General features: G+C 38.7%; 2 protein-coding genes across 2 annotated transcripts; both read left to right on the forward strand.

Moving 5' to 3' along the window:
• Positions 1 to 1,934: 1,934 nt before the first annotated feature.
• On the forward strand, positions 1,935 to 10,309 carry LOC136179103 (protein Niban 1-like). Its single transcript, XM_065954426.1, has 6 exons — positions 1,935 to 2,273; positions 2,378 to 2,511; positions 2,605 to 2,722; positions 8,203 to 8,370; positions 9,914 to 10,029; positions 10,103 to 10,309. The coding sequence occupies exons 2-6, from the start codon at positions 2,506 to 2,508 to the stop codon at positions 10,238 to 10,240; spliced, it is 546 nt and encodes a 181-aa protein (XP_065810498.1). The 5' UTR covers positions 1,935 to 2,273; positions 2,378 to 2,505; the 3' UTR covers positions 10,241 to 10,309.
• Positions 10,182 to 16,994, forward strand: LOC136179102 (protein Niban 1-like). Its single transcript, XM_065954425.1, has 9 exons — positions 10,182 to 10,207; positions 10,326 to 10,434; positions 12,874 to 13,036; positions 13,194 to 13,375; positions 13,482 to 13,616; positions 14,387 to 14,488; positions 15,022 to 15,129; positions 15,219 to 15,330; positions 16,447 to 16,994. Exons 3-9 carry the CDS (start codon positions 12,988 to 12,990, stop codon positions 16,989 to 16,991), a joined length of 1,233 nt encoding a protein of 410 aa, XP_065810497.1. The 5' UTR covers positions 10,182 to 10,207; positions 10,326 to 10,434; positions 12,874 to 12,987; the 3' UTR covers positions 16,992 to 16,994.
• Positions 16,995 to 18,981: the final 1,987 nt, after the last annotated feature.

Consider the following 18,981-nt stretch of genomic DNA (forward strand, 5'->3'; position numbering starts at 1 on the left):
ACTTGTTATGAGTTGACGCTATACAAAGAAAAATTGATTGATTGATTGATTGAACATTGTAGATATCGCTAATATAATTGTTACACGTAAACATGTAATTACAGATATAAAGAATTTCATTTCAGATTATCTGAAATTCAATTCTTGATATCTGAAATGCAATTCTTACGTGTAACAATTCCAGGTCAAGATATCAATAATGTAATTTTGACTAGTAAGAATTGCATTTTAGATATCTAGAATGAATGTATGATAGGCTATCTGTAATGTAAGCACAATTGTAGATATCATCAATGAACTTTGTCACTATAACAACTGAATTGTTGATATCAAGAATTAACATTTTTACTAGTGAGAATTGAGTTGTAGATATCATGAATTAGAATTGCGACATGTCAAAATGTCATTATGGATATGTGGACTTTGAATTAAAAAACATGTAAAAATTTAATTACAGATATCTGTAATTCAATTTGAATAGAAGTCAATGGGACAAGCTGACTGGTTGTAATTAAGTTACAGATATCTATAATGACCATTTCCACCAGTGAAAAATGAATTGTAGATATCTTTAATTAGAATTGTTACTGGTGAAAATTACATGGTGGATATGTCGGCTTGAAATTCTTACATGTCCAAAAAAAGTATTTATGTCTACAATTGCTATTACCGCTAATACTTAAATGTTAAAAGGGCTTGCCAGAGGGTATTACATATGCGCTCCGCTGTGTCATGTTTGGGTGCCAAACAGAGGCGGCCCATTTCCCCAATGTGAATAGGCAGATGAGGCGCAGATACAGATACGTTGCTGTGGTGTTAATACAATATGGATTAAAATGTTTAATTTAGTGATGAGTAGGCCATATGAATGTAACAGATTAAAAACAGTTCATTCATGAGAAAATGAATGAACACATATCTGTCACTGCACCTTGGGAGGCCGGCTAAAATTAAAAATACATCAATCGTAGTCTTCGACTATGCCTGTGTTTTATGATTTTTTGAAAGAGAACCCCGTAACATATGGTGTCAGAAGTGGAATGGCTAATAGCAAGAAGCTAATTCGGACCCAAAAGCAGCACACAGGACTGCAGTCCCAGCGGCGAGAGCAGTTGGAGGAAGCAGCTGCCAAAGAAGACCCGTCTTGGGACACAGTGCCAACTACGTCTGAGGAGGACGATGAGGAGAACTGGCCCTGGCAGGTCATGGCAGGTCCCAGCAGCTCCTAAAGGCATCTGTAGGTGAAGCAGGAGGAGAACTGGTGGCTATGATGAGAGACTTTTTGGCATCACAGCAAAGGAGAGAGGAGGGCCTGTTGGCAGAGATCCAAAGCCTGAGGGCTTCTCTTCCAGGGCCTGAGCAGCCTTGTCAACCTGTGCCCCAGTCCTGACAGACTCTTGCACCACAGGGTCAGAGCAGGCCAGCCCATGTCACTACTCCAAGTTGAGCCACTGCGAGCAGCCCAAGATTTGAACTCCCAACCCCAGCAACCCGGCGAGGACGTCAGGATTCAACATCTGAGGCGCCTTCTTTCCAGTCTCAGGATGCCAGCAGTAGACCTGAAAAATTTATAAAATTCCTCATCTCTCCAGAGACGTACTTGCAGCAGTTCCGTTCCACTGCTGTGCCCTCTGGTGAGAACCCCACCGAGACCCACCACCGCCTAAAGGGACTCTACCGACACTGGATCCGGCCCAAGCAGCACACCGAGAAGGAGATTGGGGAAGCCATCGTCTTGGAGCAGCTACTCCGTGTACTTCGGACGGAGGTGAGGACCTGGGTGAAGGAGCACGAGCCAGTCAAGGGACTCTCAGCTGACAGGAGTTCCAGACAGGAGGACCTGCTCCACATTCCACCAGTGCACCACACAGACCAGCTTTCCAGCATCCTCAGTCATGGCCTACAAGGGGAGAGAGACACCTTCAGGTGACACCATCTCTGCCCCAAACCATCGAGGATCGAGTAAGGACCTTGTTTGTTACTACTGCCAGCAGCCAGGCCACAAAGCTTCTGTGTGTCCCATATGCAAAGCTAAGGTCACCGGCGCTTGTTATGCACCCCGGTTAGAAGTGGGCCCCGAGGCTGACATGGAGGTCACGAGACACAAAACTCTTACCATCAGGTGACAGCCCTGTTAGACTTAGGGAGCTACATGTCTCTGGTTAAAAGTACTCCAGTGCCAGTATGTGTGGACTACAACAGCCTTCTTCAAACATTTACACCAGGAGTTGGAGCCTAAAAGAGAGGGAAGGGGTCTCCTGCTCAGCGAAAAGGTAAGAGCTGCACCTGACGACTTGTCTATCAACCATAACTTGTTAAGTCTAACAACAGAGTCTTTATGGATGCAACAGGAAAATCAGTGTTTCTGTTGCCTCAGGTTGCCCTGGAGGAAGTGGTTTACCAAGGAATTGTTCAATTCTCCAGCTGGAACGAGCAGGGAAAGAAAAGCAGAGAGCGATACATCATCTTGTTGTAAGGCAAAACAAAGTGGAGATACATGAAAACATGGAGGTAGGAGCATGCTTTCAGAAACCAAAAATGACATTCAGCATCTAAAAGACACATGCAAGTGCTGGACATTGCTCTCTTCTTTTCCATCTGTAGACTTTCAGGCAGGGGTGTGCAGCTACATTGGTTCTTCAGCCAGCAGGGGGCAATGTGTTCACCACTGAAGAGGAATCCAGACGTTACCTCGAGCAGACCTGTGCTGGAATCCTCAGCGGTATTCATATATTTTGAAGATAATAGGAGGGTTTTTGGAGGAATAAGCAAACTTACCAAAAACAGATTAATCAGGTGCAACTCTATGAAATGCACAAAGAAATTATAGCATTTCCTTTGCAGTTTCTCGACACATATTTGGAGGAGTAAATTCCACTTTGCTTTTTCTCTCAACACGCAAGTTTCTTATTGGACTTTAAACAATACATCGCACAGAAAGGGACGTTATTGCTGGAAGTCATTTAACTCCAAATGCTGGCTACACAAGAATTACTAAAAAGCTGAGTATCATTTCCAGCCTATAGGTTTTGAGATTGATTCATATATAATAATATACCAACAGTATACTACAATAATAAATCAACATCCAAATCATCAGTGTAAATTATTTGTGATAACTATTGTAGAGGTGACACTGATATAATCTCCAAATGTGTCTAACCATCAAAACTGAGAGTTGACAAAATCAGTCTGAAATCCTCGTGAGTTAATGTGACTTTGGTGCCAGAGAGATGCTTCCCATTGTCTTTGCACATTTATTTCAAATATCAAAGCTATATATTCCAAACTTCTGAAAGGTTGTTGTGGAAGGCTATGGCAGATTACCAGTTTTTAAAAGGACTCAATAAAAACATGCTGTAGTATTTAAAAGCAGTATATGTTTTAACTTGAACTGCTAAACACACTGACGTCATGTCCGGTTGCAGTGAGTGAGAGCATGGGACATAGAGGCCGCGGAATCCTCAAACAATTATAACAAGTAACCCAGAATTCAAAAGATCCAAAAGCATCTACTTTCCAGTAGTTGATGTTAAACACTATGTAAAAAGTGGGAGAGGAGCTGGAGAAAATCTGATGCCTAAAAAAGCTAAAAAAAGCAACAACAATTATCTCACCTGTCACAGCTGAGAGTACCGAGATGGCAGCTGGAGCAGTGCAGGCAAATCAATCTGAACTGGCTGCATTAATCCGTTAGGTAATTAATGAAGAAATAAGCGAGGCAATAAGTAAATTAAAGCCTCAACTGGACACTTTACAGATCGGATTAAAGGAATGCAAGAACAAACTGGATGATGTGGAGCTGGCTCTATCGGATGTACACAATAGGATTGGAGAATGAGTGTACAACTCTCCGCAAAGAAAACAAAGAATTAAGAGAAAAAACTGAAAAGCTGGAGATGTACAGCCGCAGATTCAACATCAGAGTGTTTGGCCTTGACAAAGACGTGGAAAAGGGACGTCCTACCGAATTCATGTAGTCTTTCTGCAATGAAGTATTTAAAGAAAAAAATCTTCCATGCCAACCCGATGTGGAAATTGCGCACAGAGTGTACAGAATGCAAGACCGATGATCGTCCGAATGCAAAGGTACATGGCGAAAGACACTATTTTACAAATAGCAAAGAAAGAGAGGGTGCTGAATTTCAAAGAGCTGAAGATAAAAACATTTCCCAAAAAAAGAGCACAGTTCAAGGATCTCAGGATGAAGTTACATAAGGCAGGAATAAAACACGGTCTGATTCACCCAGCAACACTAATCATAACACTTAACGGAGTAACAAAATATTTCCAGGATCATAAAACTGCAGAAAATTACCTTATTCAATCAATTACGCCGACGTTGCGGGTCAGTTCATGAAAGGTGATGGCAGTGTGCAGAAGGGACAAGTAATGATGGTATAAGAAACAGTTAATATTAAAACGACTTCAGCTGGATTTATTTTTACAAGAACTGGACTGACTTAAAAACTCTATGGACATGTAAACCCTAACCCTCTGAACAACATGTGGTACTGTTAAATATAACAGACATTTAACATTTTTGCTGGACTAATGGAGAGAATTCTTTGTAGGAAATACGTTTTTTTCTGTTTATATCATACCCAACGGATTAACCTGATGTCAGGAAATGAGGAAAATAAATGAGTAATATGATTTGATAAAGCATTGGGCCTTTTTAGTTTGGTACACAGATTAAGAATGCAATAATCTATTTAGATGGAAAATAAATTTAATAAGAACCCAGTGCAAATAAAGAGTAATAATAGCAAAATATTTTGTCAGTCTGAGTTACTGTGTTAAATAATAGAATAATTTAAAGAAAAAGAGGAGATCAGCCTACCTAGGAGTGCAACTTTGACATCCAGAGTGGCAAACATTATTTTTTGTGTGTTTTTGAGTGTCTGTATGTGTGTGTGGTCAAATGTAGTTCTCTATTTTGATTTGTGTTGCTCCGATTTTGAATTTATCAGTATGAATCCAAGTGTTATTATTCAGTCTATATTCAGAGTCATATACCTGTAAAAGTGATGCCAGATTTTATTTTTTCTGATATTTAAGTAATATGGCTACAAGTTACTTTGAAACATTTGAGGCCTATTATGATTGGATGTTGTTACAGACCTCCTAGTGCTAATAGTGGGTATCTAGATCAAATCTGTGATATGTTGGACTATGCTAGTAGTACAAATCATGAGATTTACTTCATGGGTTATCTGAATATAGATTGGAACTCCTCCTTCTGTCCAATGAAGATGAAACTAATGAGTGCGTCTTGCGCCTGTGGATTATCACAGGTCATTGATAAACCAACAAGAATATGCATAAAAGGAGATGGCACTCGATCAGTTTCCTGTATAGACCACATCTTTGTTAATAGACCAGAATTCTGCTCAAACGCCACATCTGTACCGATCGGCTTTAGTGACCATAATCTTGTTGCTATTGTGAGGAAAACTAAAGTTCCTAAAGCGGGTCCAAAAATCATAATGAAAAGATCCTTCAGGAGGTTTACGCAGTCCCATTGTGTAGATGTAAAAAAGGTTAACTGGTCAGAAGTATTCTTACAAGAGGATCCAGGTTTTTGATCAAACTTTGATGACAATTGTTGATTATCATGCACCGATCAAAAAGTTCACAGTTCAGGGGCGCGCTGGTGGCGCAGTGGCAGGGCGCGCGTCCCATGTGTTGAGACTCTCGTCTCAAGCAGTAGGCCCAGGTTCACTTTCACCCGTGGCCCCTTTCCACATGTCATTCCCCGCTCTCTCTCCCCAGTTTCCGACTTTATCCACTGTCCTCTCTCTGAATTAAAGGCACAAAAAAGCCCAAAATAAATCTTTAAAAAAAAAAGTTCACGGTTCGAAATGTTAGTGCCCCGTGGTTAGATGAAGAATTAAAAGACCTAATGAAGCAAAGGGATCAAGCCAAACTAACTAGCAGTTTCATCTCATTTTAAGTCGGATTGGCAAATATACTGTAAACTTAGGAATTTTGTCACAAAATCAAATAAGAATAAAAAGAAATTGTTTTATGAAAATAAAATTAAAGAAATAAAAAATGATAAAAAAAAAACAATTATGGAATTATATATTAAGAGGAAATACTAAATCAACCCCAGCTTATTTAGAAAGTGAAGGTGATTTTTTAACTACACCAAAAGACATAGCAAATCATTGAAATGATTATTTCATAACCAAGATAGACAAACTTAAAAATACAGCACAACCACAGAAGACTGATCTATCAAACAAACTAATAAATAAGATAATGGAAAGTAAAACATGCAGCTTTGAATTTAAGAATATCAGTGTTGCTAAAGTGGAATTACTTCTTGTGAATTGTAAAACTAAACCACCAGGGGTTGACTATCTTGACAGTAAGCTGCTAAAACCTATAGCTTCAATAATTGCTCCCATGGTTGCACACATTATAAACAAGTGTTTTAATGAAAATGTATGTTTGCAATCATGGAAAATGTCAAAAATTGTCCTAATACCTAAAGATAAAAGAAAGCCGTTCTCTGGTTCCAATAGTCAACCAATAAGTTTATTACCAATTCTAGGTAAGATAATGGAAAGAATTTTCTATGAACAAATTCAGGTTTATTTTTCAAATAATAATTTAATAACACATTTTCAGCATGCATACAGAGAAAAGTACTCTACAGCCACTGCACTGACTCAGATGGTTGATAACTGGTCTAAGGATATAGAATCGAGGAAAATAATTTTGTTATTTTGTTAAGTTATTATGCTTGATTTCTCTGCAGCTTTTGATATTATTGATCATAAGTTAATGTTGGAAAAATTGAAATATTGTGTTTTTTCTCAAACTGCATTACTGTGGATGAAAAGTTATTTGACTGATAGAAAGCAGTCGGTGTATTTTAATGGAAGTTATTCAGATGTGAAACTTGTGAAACATGGAGTTCCTCAAGGAAGCTGTCTTGGGCCGCTCCTGTACACAATCTTCACGAATGATCTTCCCTCAGTATTAGAAAGAGCAAGTATCTCAATGTATGCAGATGACTCCACCATATATTTAGCAGATGGAAACATCAATGAATTAAATACTAATTTACAGAGAGAATTAAAGTCAGTTGTAGACTGGATCAGTAGTAATAAACTGATTCTAAATGTATCTAAAACAAACAGTTTATTGGTTGGAAATAATTATTCTTTATGTGCTAATCCAAAGCTTGATCTAAGTATAACTCAGACAATAATAAAACAAGAAAGAAAGAAAGAAATCAAACTGTTGGGAGTTATCATTGACTTTCATGGGACAAACGTACAGAAATTAATAACGAAAATGGGAAATACTTTGTCCATGATCAAAAGGTGTGCAAAAAACTTGACACAACAAACACTTAAACAAGTCATTCAAGCTTTATTTTTCTCTCACCTTGATTATTGCTCTGTGGTTTGGTCAAGTATTTCAATAAGTAACGTAAAAAAAATTGCAACTGGTCCAGAATAAAGCTGCACGAGTAGCTCTTTCATGTGGTTTCAGATCAAATGTCAGTAAGATGCATGAACGCCTCTCTTGGTTGGAAGTTAAACATAGATTATTATATTCACTCATGGTTTTCTTACGGAACATGATAACAACAAAAACTCCTTTCAACTTGTACAGAACATTGTCTTTCAGTACAGACACACACCATTATCCAACAAGGCATGCTGTGGGAGGTTGTTTTACTCTTCCTAAATTAAGAACATCAGCATCTCAACATTCAGTAACATACAGAACAATGCTGGAATGGAATTCTCTCCCAAGTAATGTTAAACAACAAAGCACTGTAAACAAGAAGTCTTAAAGAACATTATCTACGGAGAAACTTTAGTCAGTACTGATAGGACTACTGGGCCTACTGTAAATCAGACGGAGCCTTTGTGTTTGTCTGTTTCTTTTTTTTTTTTTTTTTGTTCATTTATGTAAATTGTCTATTATTTTTAGTTATTGAAGAAATGTTGTAGAATGCTTGTGTAGTGTGAAAAGAATAATATATGATATAAATTTGTAAAATGTATTGTCACAATATAAACTGCGGACCCCAGGAAGAATAGCTTCTCGCTATGCTGAAGCTAATGGGGATCCAAATAAAACAAACAAACTAACCTAATCTGTTAGATGACAGGGAAAGCAAGCCTTGAATGATGTAAACCTGTTTTTTGTGTGTGCATGTCTTATTCTGTTTAGGAGTAATGGAGGATTCTGTACTGGTGGGACTGGGGCCATCTTCAGATATGTTTGCAGTTTATCTGCACATGTCTTTCACAGGCCAAACCTGTTTCCTGTTTCAGCAGGAAGAGGAGCGAGATCAGTTCTTGTCTGCCCTCCAGACCTGCATTCGACACTGCAACCTCGGTAAAACAATACAAAATTAAATTACTTTCAAAATGCCAGCATGCTTACGCTGCTGTATATTTTTGAGGGATGCTTTGCATTTGTTGTTATTATTACTATTACTATTATTGGTAGTAGTAGTAGTAGAATTATTAGTATTATAAGTATAATTATGACCATTACTTAGTACTCATATTATTATTATCAATAATATTATTATTAGGAGCCGGCAGCTCTTCCTCTGGCTCCTCCTCCCTTTGATCAGACCAGTATCTTTATTGTTCTGCTACTGTGCAAGGATCACTTAAATGCAAGAATAAGAATAAATATTTTTTTCTTTTTGAGCCATGGCTTTGACACTTGTACCAAAGTGTTGGCCCAATTAATCATTATTGTGTAAAAACATAGAGCATAATAAAAGAAGCATCTCTATGTTGTTTTTGTTCTGTCTATAGGTGAGGTATGGTTGTTTTATGTACAGTTGTTTTCACCACCATGCAACTTGCCTTAGTCTGTGTCTGAATCCACGTCTTTGTCTCTCTGTGAGGCTCAGGAAGATCGTAGTGTATTTGGTTCTTGTTTCCTCTCTTATGGAAGATCATTGTTATAAAACGGAATGACATCATCATGTAAGTGGTTGATTTATGATATCACCGGGCAATAGTAACAGTGCATAATTACAGGAAAATTATGAGGTTATTTGAAATATCAACATTTACTCAGACTTATCAAAATTACTAATAAAAAAATCCATAGAACATTACCATCTTACAAAAAATAACTTCCATGGCCCTGAAATTTCAAAAACTTCACTAAACAATCCCAAAAAGTGAAGCTCAAAGCTTCAGAAAATGTCCATAAGGTTGTAAATATGAATAAGTGGTTGTTCTTGCCTCTCTTTGTGAACATTGTTCACTCAGTTTAGAGAGGGTAGGTTTGGATGAACCAATTATTTTGCTGGACTGATTAACAAGAAGTTGTATCAGGGTGAGATATTAAAAGTGAGGATGTATTCAATAAGTGATTGGCATAGTTCAAATGTGTTTGCTGACATGTAAAGTCCTTTGTTTCCTCATCGGGTGGAGGGGCACTTCTAAAATATCATGTCAGTGACATCATAATGCCTGCCTGCAGCACTTGTAGGATTAATAGAGATGGTGTTGATGATCAAGGGAATTCATAATTATAACAAAATTCATAATCATGAGTGGTTCTAGGCAGGGGCCAACAGGGGACAGTGCCCCTGTAACACTGAGCTTGGTCCCCCCTGTGGCCACCCCTCCTAAAGGAATAGCCCCCCTCATAACACATACACAGTATTTGACTCAACAACTGGACTCACAATCTAGTATTAAATACTGTTACTGAAACTAATATAAATCATGGTATTTAATGATGTGCGCTATTATTTGTCATAATATATTTTTAAAGCAATCATCTTTTTTTATTTTTCACCTGGGTTTAATGTTCCCCTCTGACAAAACAACTGGCCCCCGTTTGGCCCCCTCACATGGTCTAGAACCGCCACTGTTCATAATCATAACTTAAACCAAACTCCCTGCAGACCCCTGGTGTGAATTATCCTATGAGACCCAGGCGTGCATCAGAGCCCTCAGGCTCTACCGACAGGACAAGGGATGCTATGAATCATGGGAAATGCTACTGGGCACTGAGGAACAAGTCAGTAAACACATAAACACTTATGATGAATCTAAGTCGTCAGGCTTGTTAAAAAGTGTTTTTGTTTGTGTAGGTGCTGGCCAACCAGGTGATGGAGGAAGTGTTGCCATGGTTTCAGAGTCTGTTTCAAACCAGAGTAGAGAGAAAGAAGACTGAAAGGATGCAACAGTGGTTGGCAGTGAGTAGAACCACTACACAACAAAAGGATTAGCAATATATGATTCATGCCTGTTCAAATCTTCTCTTCACTCGATAGATATGATGTCATAATTATTTTGCCTTTTCTGCATTTCAAGGTTATTTTCCCCATGGACATGTACATGATAAGCTTTGCATGCAAGTGGCTCATTTTGGAACACCACTGTTGCATGATGGCAACATGTTCCCAAAAAAACTCTTTATAAAGTGAGTACATATTGCACGACATGCAAAAGTTTAATGACAGAAAGATGCATTTAGATTTTTTTTTTTGCATATATGACACAAGTTGGGGACTAGAGAAACTCTAGTGACTAAAGAAGAGATCGATTGATATCTTTATATATATTTTGGGCGGCAGTAGCTCAGTCTGTAGGGACTTGGGTTGGGAACCGATGCGGACCAAATCTGGAAGTTGGTCTGGTAACTGGAGAGGTGCTAGATCACCTTCTGAACACTGCCGAGGTGCCCTTGAGCAAGGCACCAAACTCCCTACCCACCACCAGCTCAGGAGCGCCTGCCGGGGGCAGCTCCGTCACGCTGACATCTCTCCATTAGTGCATGTCCATAGGATCCTGTTTGTGCATGTGTGTATATTTCAGCCTTTGTGTGTGTTGTAAAAAGTGTAAAAACAGAATTTCCCCTTGCGGGATCAATAAAGTAAATCTTAATCTTAATCTTATCAAACTTTGAAATAACTAAACAAAAAAAGGAGAGAAAAGTAAGATAAATATGAAACACAAAGTAAACAGTACATGTTTGAAAATGACCATTGTCATGGTTGTTTATTTTGTTTTAATTGTTAGTTCGGCTTTTATTATTTATTGTTCTTTATGTTTATTATATTGTGTTTTGTGTTGAGCTTTGCGTAGGATTTTGGTTGTTTTCTGTGCTTCATGTTTTGCTGCAGAGGTTGGGAGGTGTGGTGTCATTAGGCACAGCTGCAACTCATCAGGAAAAATCAACGGCTGCTGATAAACCCCCTCTTAACAGTCCTCTGGTTGCCAGTTCATGGGGGCCCCTGTGGGCCTCACTCCACCAGCACAGCACACACATACAGCAACCTTCTCACCAGGATTGCTGTGCATTATTTCAAATGGCTGTAATAAATACCTGTAACCCACCCCCTCGTCTGAGCCTAGCTTTTGGGTCCAGCTCTAGTAATCGTCACACTTTATTGTGTTGACAGTGTGAATGCAATGTTAGTACCAGTGTTAAAATCATGTTCCCAAAACATTATTTTACCCCATCCTTGCCAAAAAAACTCTTTGTGCCTCATCAAGACCCTGCTACTAAAATAATGAATTTAACACTTTTATTCTAATTTGTTTTATGACACAAAAAGCACAGAAAAAATAATAATTACAGTGTACAATCAGTATTTTTAATTGGATGGACCATTGACGATGCACAACACATCTCTACCCCCTCCAATTGTACACAAGTGAAGCCAAAACACCCCCCACCCCACAACGGGCTCTTGTCATAGTGCTATTTGAAACCAGAGTTTGTGCAGGGATTCTTCATCTGCTAACATACACACATTCAACTGGGTGATAAAACTTCAAAGACCACTCTGGTTCGTACTGTCCACAGCAGAAAAGATTATTTCTGGAACGGACACATTTACGGTTCTGGAAAGTTCATTGACTCTCATGCTAGTGTCTTGTTAAGTTTCCTTTCACTGTTCCTCCTCTACTCTGCTAACTGCAGGAGCTGCATCGCTCAACAGAATGGTCAATCATGACTTTAAACCCTTTTTTAGCATCAACTCACCAATTTATGCTAAACGTCTAAAGAAAATGAATATAAATCAGCACAATACCATTGTATTTGATAACTGAAACCATCTTTGAGATAAATGTAATAAACTTGAATTTGGTTTTAAAGTTTTAACCCTCCTATCTTTCAACATGAGCCGTTTTCACATATGCACTCCAGATAATATCTAGATATTTACAGGAGGACTTCTCCGGAGATTCTCCCGAACTAGCCGTTCACATATGCTTCTCACAGCGGGGGATTTTCCCTGTCAGAGGGGAGGGGCCGCGGGGGATTTCCCGACGTAAGACGTGACGTAACTAAACAACGTGGAAGTAGCAGCCAAAGCAACAGAGTCCGCTACACAACGCTATAATGAGAATATTTGTCTTTATATCAATGCTATGTGTAATCCAATAGAATGACAACATCCACAGAAGAGTGAAGAACAACATACTGACGAACAGAAAACAGAATGCAGCAGTTTAATTACGTGCACAGAGATTGTAGTGGTCGTGTGCAGACACTTTAGCCGGTCACTATATAAACGTCATTCTCTTTCCATTGGCTGAAATGGAAACCTCCGGAGTAGATGCGGCCGCGTTCAGACATCAGCTCACTCGGATATTCTGCAGATAAAATACTAGGGGTCTGGCCGGAGAAACTCCGGGTAAAGTCCTCGCGAAAAATGTATCTGTTTGCGTTCACATATAGCCTAAAGAACCTCCGGGTAGACTAATCTCCGGAGTTTTTCAGGAGATTTCCGTATGTATGAAAAGGGTTATAGAGAAGGCTGTCTTTTTATACAGAGTTATACATTTTTTCATCCCATTTGAAACCAAGAGACTCGTGCTATATTATTAATACGTCTTCATATATGTGTAGAGCTTGCAGGCAATCTACACTTTGGTGCTAGGACAACTTATTGCAAGTTTGCAGGCTCTGAGGGAGGAATACCGTCAGACAGCATCAGCCATTCAATCACCTATCAGATACAACATGGACCAGATAATGTCCTCTCACTGTTTCCTGGAGGAGAAAGTCAGAGGTAACACAAATTGAAAATGAACCCATTAAGAGAATGAATCATTTATCATGAATGTTTCTGAGGGGGAAAACAGTTCTGTTCAAGAAAAGTCTAGAGTACAAGAGTCCCCAGTAACCATTTTGTGTCCCTTAATGGTCACTTTCTGCATGTGTTTCAGCGTGTATATGTGAAGAAGCAGAGAAAGTGTTCACTGACTCTGTAGCACCCTATATGTCTACCCTCCTGGAAGCACTTACAGAAAACATAAGTGCAGGGATTCAGGAGATGCAACACACTCTGCACATGCAGATGGACTTTGCGCACAAACACATTAATGGAGGGAAAGAGGAAACAAATAAGGTAAAAGATGAGAGGTTTTAAACAATGTTTATGGGGTAAACATTTGTGTTGCTTAAAGTACCCTGTGATATGTCTTACTTTCGTCATTATGTTGTGTGTTTTTCAGGGTTTGACCCCTCTGCGCTCCATCATACTTGATAGGAGCTACAGACAGTTGAAGAATCTGAAAGAGAAACTTGAAGGCTTTAAACAGCAGTTTGGAATGAGCAGCACTCAGAGACTAATTGACAGTGCATACCTGGTAATGGAGAAGGTTTGCAACAGTTTCAGAGCATCAGCAAATGGGTTCAGCCAGGTTTGGCCAAGATGCAACATTTGGTTAACATGTGCCACAAATGTCAACTTAAAAATAATTGACAATTAAAATAATCGATGATATTCATACTACGGCCATTTCCTGGTACATCACGTCAAGGGCAGGGAGCTCATGTCCTACTGCATTGTTTAGATCGTAGCTCATAAATATCCCGCCATCATCCTAACTGTTGAACAAAGACATAGACAGGGGTGTTGCAAGGATTTTTTGTGCCCAATGAAAAGATAAGAAATGTGGTCCCTCCACCACAGCCGCAGTCAATCTTGATTTTACTATAACCACATTTTCACTATGAGAGCTGGGCACATGTCAGCGAATCTGTTAATTTTTCATAGTTTGGGCTAATATTTTGGTTAATCTTTAACATGGACGTAACATTAATTTGAATTAATGATTATCGGAAAATATAACTTTGAGTAAATTTGGTTTCTGTTAACGTCATTTTCTTACTTGAATCCTCTATCGCCAACTCAAGTCAGCTGACCTTATTTGCTTATTTGGTGAGCCATAGGAGTTACGAGTGGAGAAAATTAAAGTAAAACACATTCAGTTGGCATGCCGGTTTAGTCAAGTCGAAATTGCTATAAAATACCTCTACATTTTTTTAGATATTGGATGACCTGTTGTTTTTGACCAATTTGTTATTCAAGAAGGTTAAGATGCACATCACACAAAGCAACATCTGTCTCTTCCAGCTGTTGGACAGTGCTGTGTACTCCTTAGAGCTGTTTCTCCAATCATCTGATGGACTGCCTTCTTCTCAGAAGTTTGAGAAAGCAAAGGAAAGAGTCCTCAAGGTAAAGTTTATGAAAATGGAACATCAAATATCACTTTTAAGCATTCAAATATTAAAAAAGCTAGATTTTGACTTCCTATATTTAAAGAGTGATATATAATAAGTTACAACGTATGGGTATCTGTTTCGGATCCACGATTGGAACAAAATCGGTTGTCTTAGAGCTAAGACGTAAAAAGAAGTGATACATAAATCTTCCTCAATACTTTCTGTAGAGGCAGTTGTATATGTGTATTTGAATATAGGCCCACTCTGCACTCTCTATATTGTAACATGCAATGCAAAATATTCTGTATAGCCGAGTAATAATTTTTTGTTCTCACTTGAATCTGTATCAGTTTTTAGGAGTCAAAATGGATCAACAGTATCAAAACACGGAGGAACTAGTTTATAGAAATAACTTCTCTAATGATACCAAATCAGACTCTTTATTTTACAATATTCCATAGCCGTTGACGTCCTGCCAGTTTGATGTCATTGGGTTAAGTATTGTCAAACTAAATGTAAAGAAGTGTGTTTAACATGTTTGAGCAGCGGCTGGACTATGACAGCAGAGTGGTCCAGAGGAGGCTCTATCAGGAAGTTCTCCTGGGCATCATTCTGCCTACTCTCACCAGGAGAATGGACAGCAACTGGAAAACTGTAGGTCAAATGCACTTCTCCATCTTTTATTTACTCACTACAGTAAACATATGGAAAGTACTCTAAGCATTACATCTGTTTTTGTGCAGGAGCTGCAACAATTGGAGCAGTACATTTTCTCAGATTACAGCAGATTTATTCTGGTGTATAGTGTCTACAGTGATGTACTGAGGAACATCCTCAGTAAGAAGATAGAAACAGGTAAACACACACACTCACACAGTCAATGAGCATGAACATGTTGTGAATGTAAAAACTAAAAGTACCCAGGCTGTCCTCTCAAACATTATTGGGACTCATTCAATAACAGCTTAAATTTGTTCTGAAGAAAGTTCCTTAATAAATCCAAGTCAAATGCATGACCCTATTGTTAAACTGCGGAGTTAAAGAAATGCAGCTGTTTATTGATGTCATGTCAGGTTGTAGATGTCCTAGCTGTTCACAATGGGTAAACATAATGCTTGTAAAAAGGCATGACTGCAGGGTGTTAAAATTATGGGTCATGTGACTTATTAAAACCAATTTGTTATAGAGTTTATTATTGGTGTTTTTTTCAAAATACATCCGAAAATAGTTTCCTAAGTGTTTAGTTTGTATTCAGAATTCAACACTTTGCCGTCTCAACCAAACATTACAAGTACACATCATCTTATACAATGATTTGATTGTTGCGAAATCATTTAGCGTATCATTACTGAAACATACATGTACATGTGTATTAGTAGATTTTGTTCTTATCTAACACATTTTATCTATTGTTCTTATCTAAGAACAAATCCCAGACAAGAAAACTTTGGTGATTTTCAAATTCTTCTTGAAAACAACTTGTGTAATATCAGACATGAAACTTTAAGTGAGAAAAACTCTTCCTATCTGAGTAACATTCAACCCTGTATGAGTCTATGAGTTAATATTTTAAATTTGTTATCAGAGCTGCTGAGGTGTTCTGGGAGCAGATCAGGTTCTGTTAATCAAATGAAAACCGCACAATCATTCTTCAGCATACGTACCTTCCATTATTTCTTCCAATAATATATTTTGCCTTCTTCAGGAAGTTAAAGCTGATGTTTTGTCTTTTTAATACAATGGCCCACATGACATGATAAAATATGCATTATGCAAAGTGAAATCAAATTGGTCATAACAATATTGATTGCAATGAATGAACAAGTATCAAAAATGTCATATTAGTTATAACTTAGTTTTTTAACCAATCATGAGAGCATTGCTGTTTACATTTTTTTTAAATCCATAAATAAATGGAAATGACAACATAACTGTTTGTTCAAAACAGTATTTCTTCCCCTCTATTTTCAGTGATTCAGGATGCTGCCAATAAGAAGAGCAACAGTGTCATGTTGGACACTTCTGATATGGTTAATAATCAGTACAGTCTGCTGCAGTCTGATCCCAGCTCAGTGTCACCCAGTGAAGATGAAAAACCTGCTTCGGTAGTTGAGAGGGGAGGAGAGACGGTCATATCAGGGCTTACAGCTGATGTCAACTCTGTCCCTATCCAAAGCTCTGAACAGAGCACTGTGCTTCTGTCTCCTGTGAGCGTTTGGACCAAAGAGTTTGACCAATCTGCTATAGATTCATCCTCATCGTCACAACAGCCAGTTAAACCTTTGGAAATAACTCTTGGGACACTAATAGAGGCCATCGGTAGCAACTCTGTAGCACCTTTTGTAATGCAGAAGATAAAAGGGCAGACCATGGACAGAGCTGTCTACTTGGCTGGAGAAATAAAAGAAAAGTGGGAGTTGGAGAGGGGAATAGAAAAGAAAGAGAAAGTGGAGAAAGTAATTCATGAGAAAACCAAAGAAGAAAGGGAGACAGAAAAAGGGAAAGAAGAGTGTTGAGGATCAAATGAAGGATGCAATCCTCTGAATCTCCAGTAGAGAGATTAACCACAGAGCAGCATGGAAATAAAGATGATGATGGAGAGAAAGACATAAAGTATCTGGCTGAGAAATAAAGTAAGAAGTATAAAAATGAGGATTTCCAAATCCCTCAGCCAATAGCACAAGAGGAAGGAAGGAAGGAAATAAGAAAGAAGGTCCCGTGTTATAGCTACAAAGATGATGCCCTTCAAGAGGATAAAACGTGATAAAGTCTGGATGTCTTTCCACATGTCCACCCCCCATACATACATCTTATCTTGGTAAATGACATTACTTGTCTTTGTTCAATAAATGGTTAAATAGTTCATTGATCCCTGTGTGTTTTATAAAGGTGTTGTTATAGCCAGATAATAAAAAAACAGGGTTTTGTTTCACCAGGCACTGTTATATAAATATGAATGAAAAAAGACGTACATTACTTGGGAGCTTGTCTATGTTCCCACATTTCCATGTTCCCACATTTCATTTTTCATAAATTTGTATCAGATTTTATCTCCCTTTCTCCCAATTTGGTAGCCAATTCCACCCAACAGCACAGAGGCCTCGCATTGACTAGCTTCCAGTCAGATCAGTCGAATGAAGCGCAGCAACTGGACGCAAACCATAGTCTGCAGTGCATCAATACCTCTGGAAAGCCGTGTTGGCATAGAGAGGCATCATAGGCTCATGGATAGAAATGTGGGAACACAGGGCTGACCCCCATTACTTCACCCAAAAAATAGAGACTGAACAGCCAGCAGCTCCATGACACCCATTGGTTACTGACGGGGGCTTTGGAAGCCTGTTGATGGTGGTCGCAATGCTGGAAATTCTGTCTCAACCTAACTTTCAGTCAACTGAGAGACAGACAAAGACCTGGGCCAATACTCACAAACATTCTGAGAATCCTCTCAGAGAGATCCTAACTTAGTCTAAAGAATCCTAACAAAGATTTCTAGCCTCGGAGTGATATGGAACATTCTCAGAGCGACTCTGACCGAGGAAGAGACGGACACGTTTATCTTAGTGAGGAGGCGTGGTCGACCTGCTTGCTAGGTATGACACATTGTTTCAGAAGCTGTGATTGGTTCATCAAAAAAATTGAGAAAAAAGTCAATTAAATAATCTAGTCAGACATTATGTAATTATGAACACTATGAAATAAGAATGTGTGATAAATTGTAAAAAGTACTTTAATACAGTACTAATACAGTATACAGCCTAAAATATGTTTGATATCACATGCCCACCTGTGCAGCAGCTTCTTCACCTGCTGATCGTTACTTCAGCTGATGAGAGAAACTCAACATGCATGTCTCACTTTGTACTGAATAATGTCTGCACAAATCATTTCAGTCTGTTCGGCCCAACAATGAGTCAAAAAGATTGTTCTGTGTTATCAGATTGAGGAACTCTTCATCCTGTTAAAAGTCTTCCTCACTCCTCCTCACAGTGCTACATCTAGGAGCTCTCTAAAGGGCTAAGACACTTTGTGAATTACTTTCATCTTTACAAGGATCTAGTCCTAACTTTAAGAGGAAATTCTAAGGAAATGTCCTGATTCTAAGAATTTTCTTAGAATTTTGTCACTAGGAGAAACTCTTATAAGTACTTAGGAGGCGTTGTGAATACGGCCCCGGGTCTTTTGGAACCAGCCTCAAGCAAACACTCACAGTTTTTCACACTTCTGCATTGGCTTCACTTTTCAAGCCCAGAGGTATCCGCTTGGCTTGTAGTGAAGGAACCTGTGACTGCCAAGAGTTCAGTTTTACATGGGGCACTATGGGTATGTGCACTCTTCCATTGTTTATGTTTATGTGTGCCTATGACAAGGCACCTGGATGTCCCTCTTCAGTGGAATAGTAAAAATGACTGCAGATACTACTCATCAGGATGAAAAATCTTTCTCATGTATGAACTGAGATAAGTTAGCAGAGCTAGCAAGAACCAGTTGAGGTTAACTCAGTTA

Source organism: Labrus bergylta, chromosome 4, assembly GCF_963930695.1.
Source record: "Labrus bergylta chromosome 4, fLabBer1.1, whole genome shotgun sequence".
Classification (NCBI taxonomy): Eukaryota; Metazoa; Chordata; class Actinopteri; order Labriformes; family Labridae; genus Labrus; species Labrus bergylta.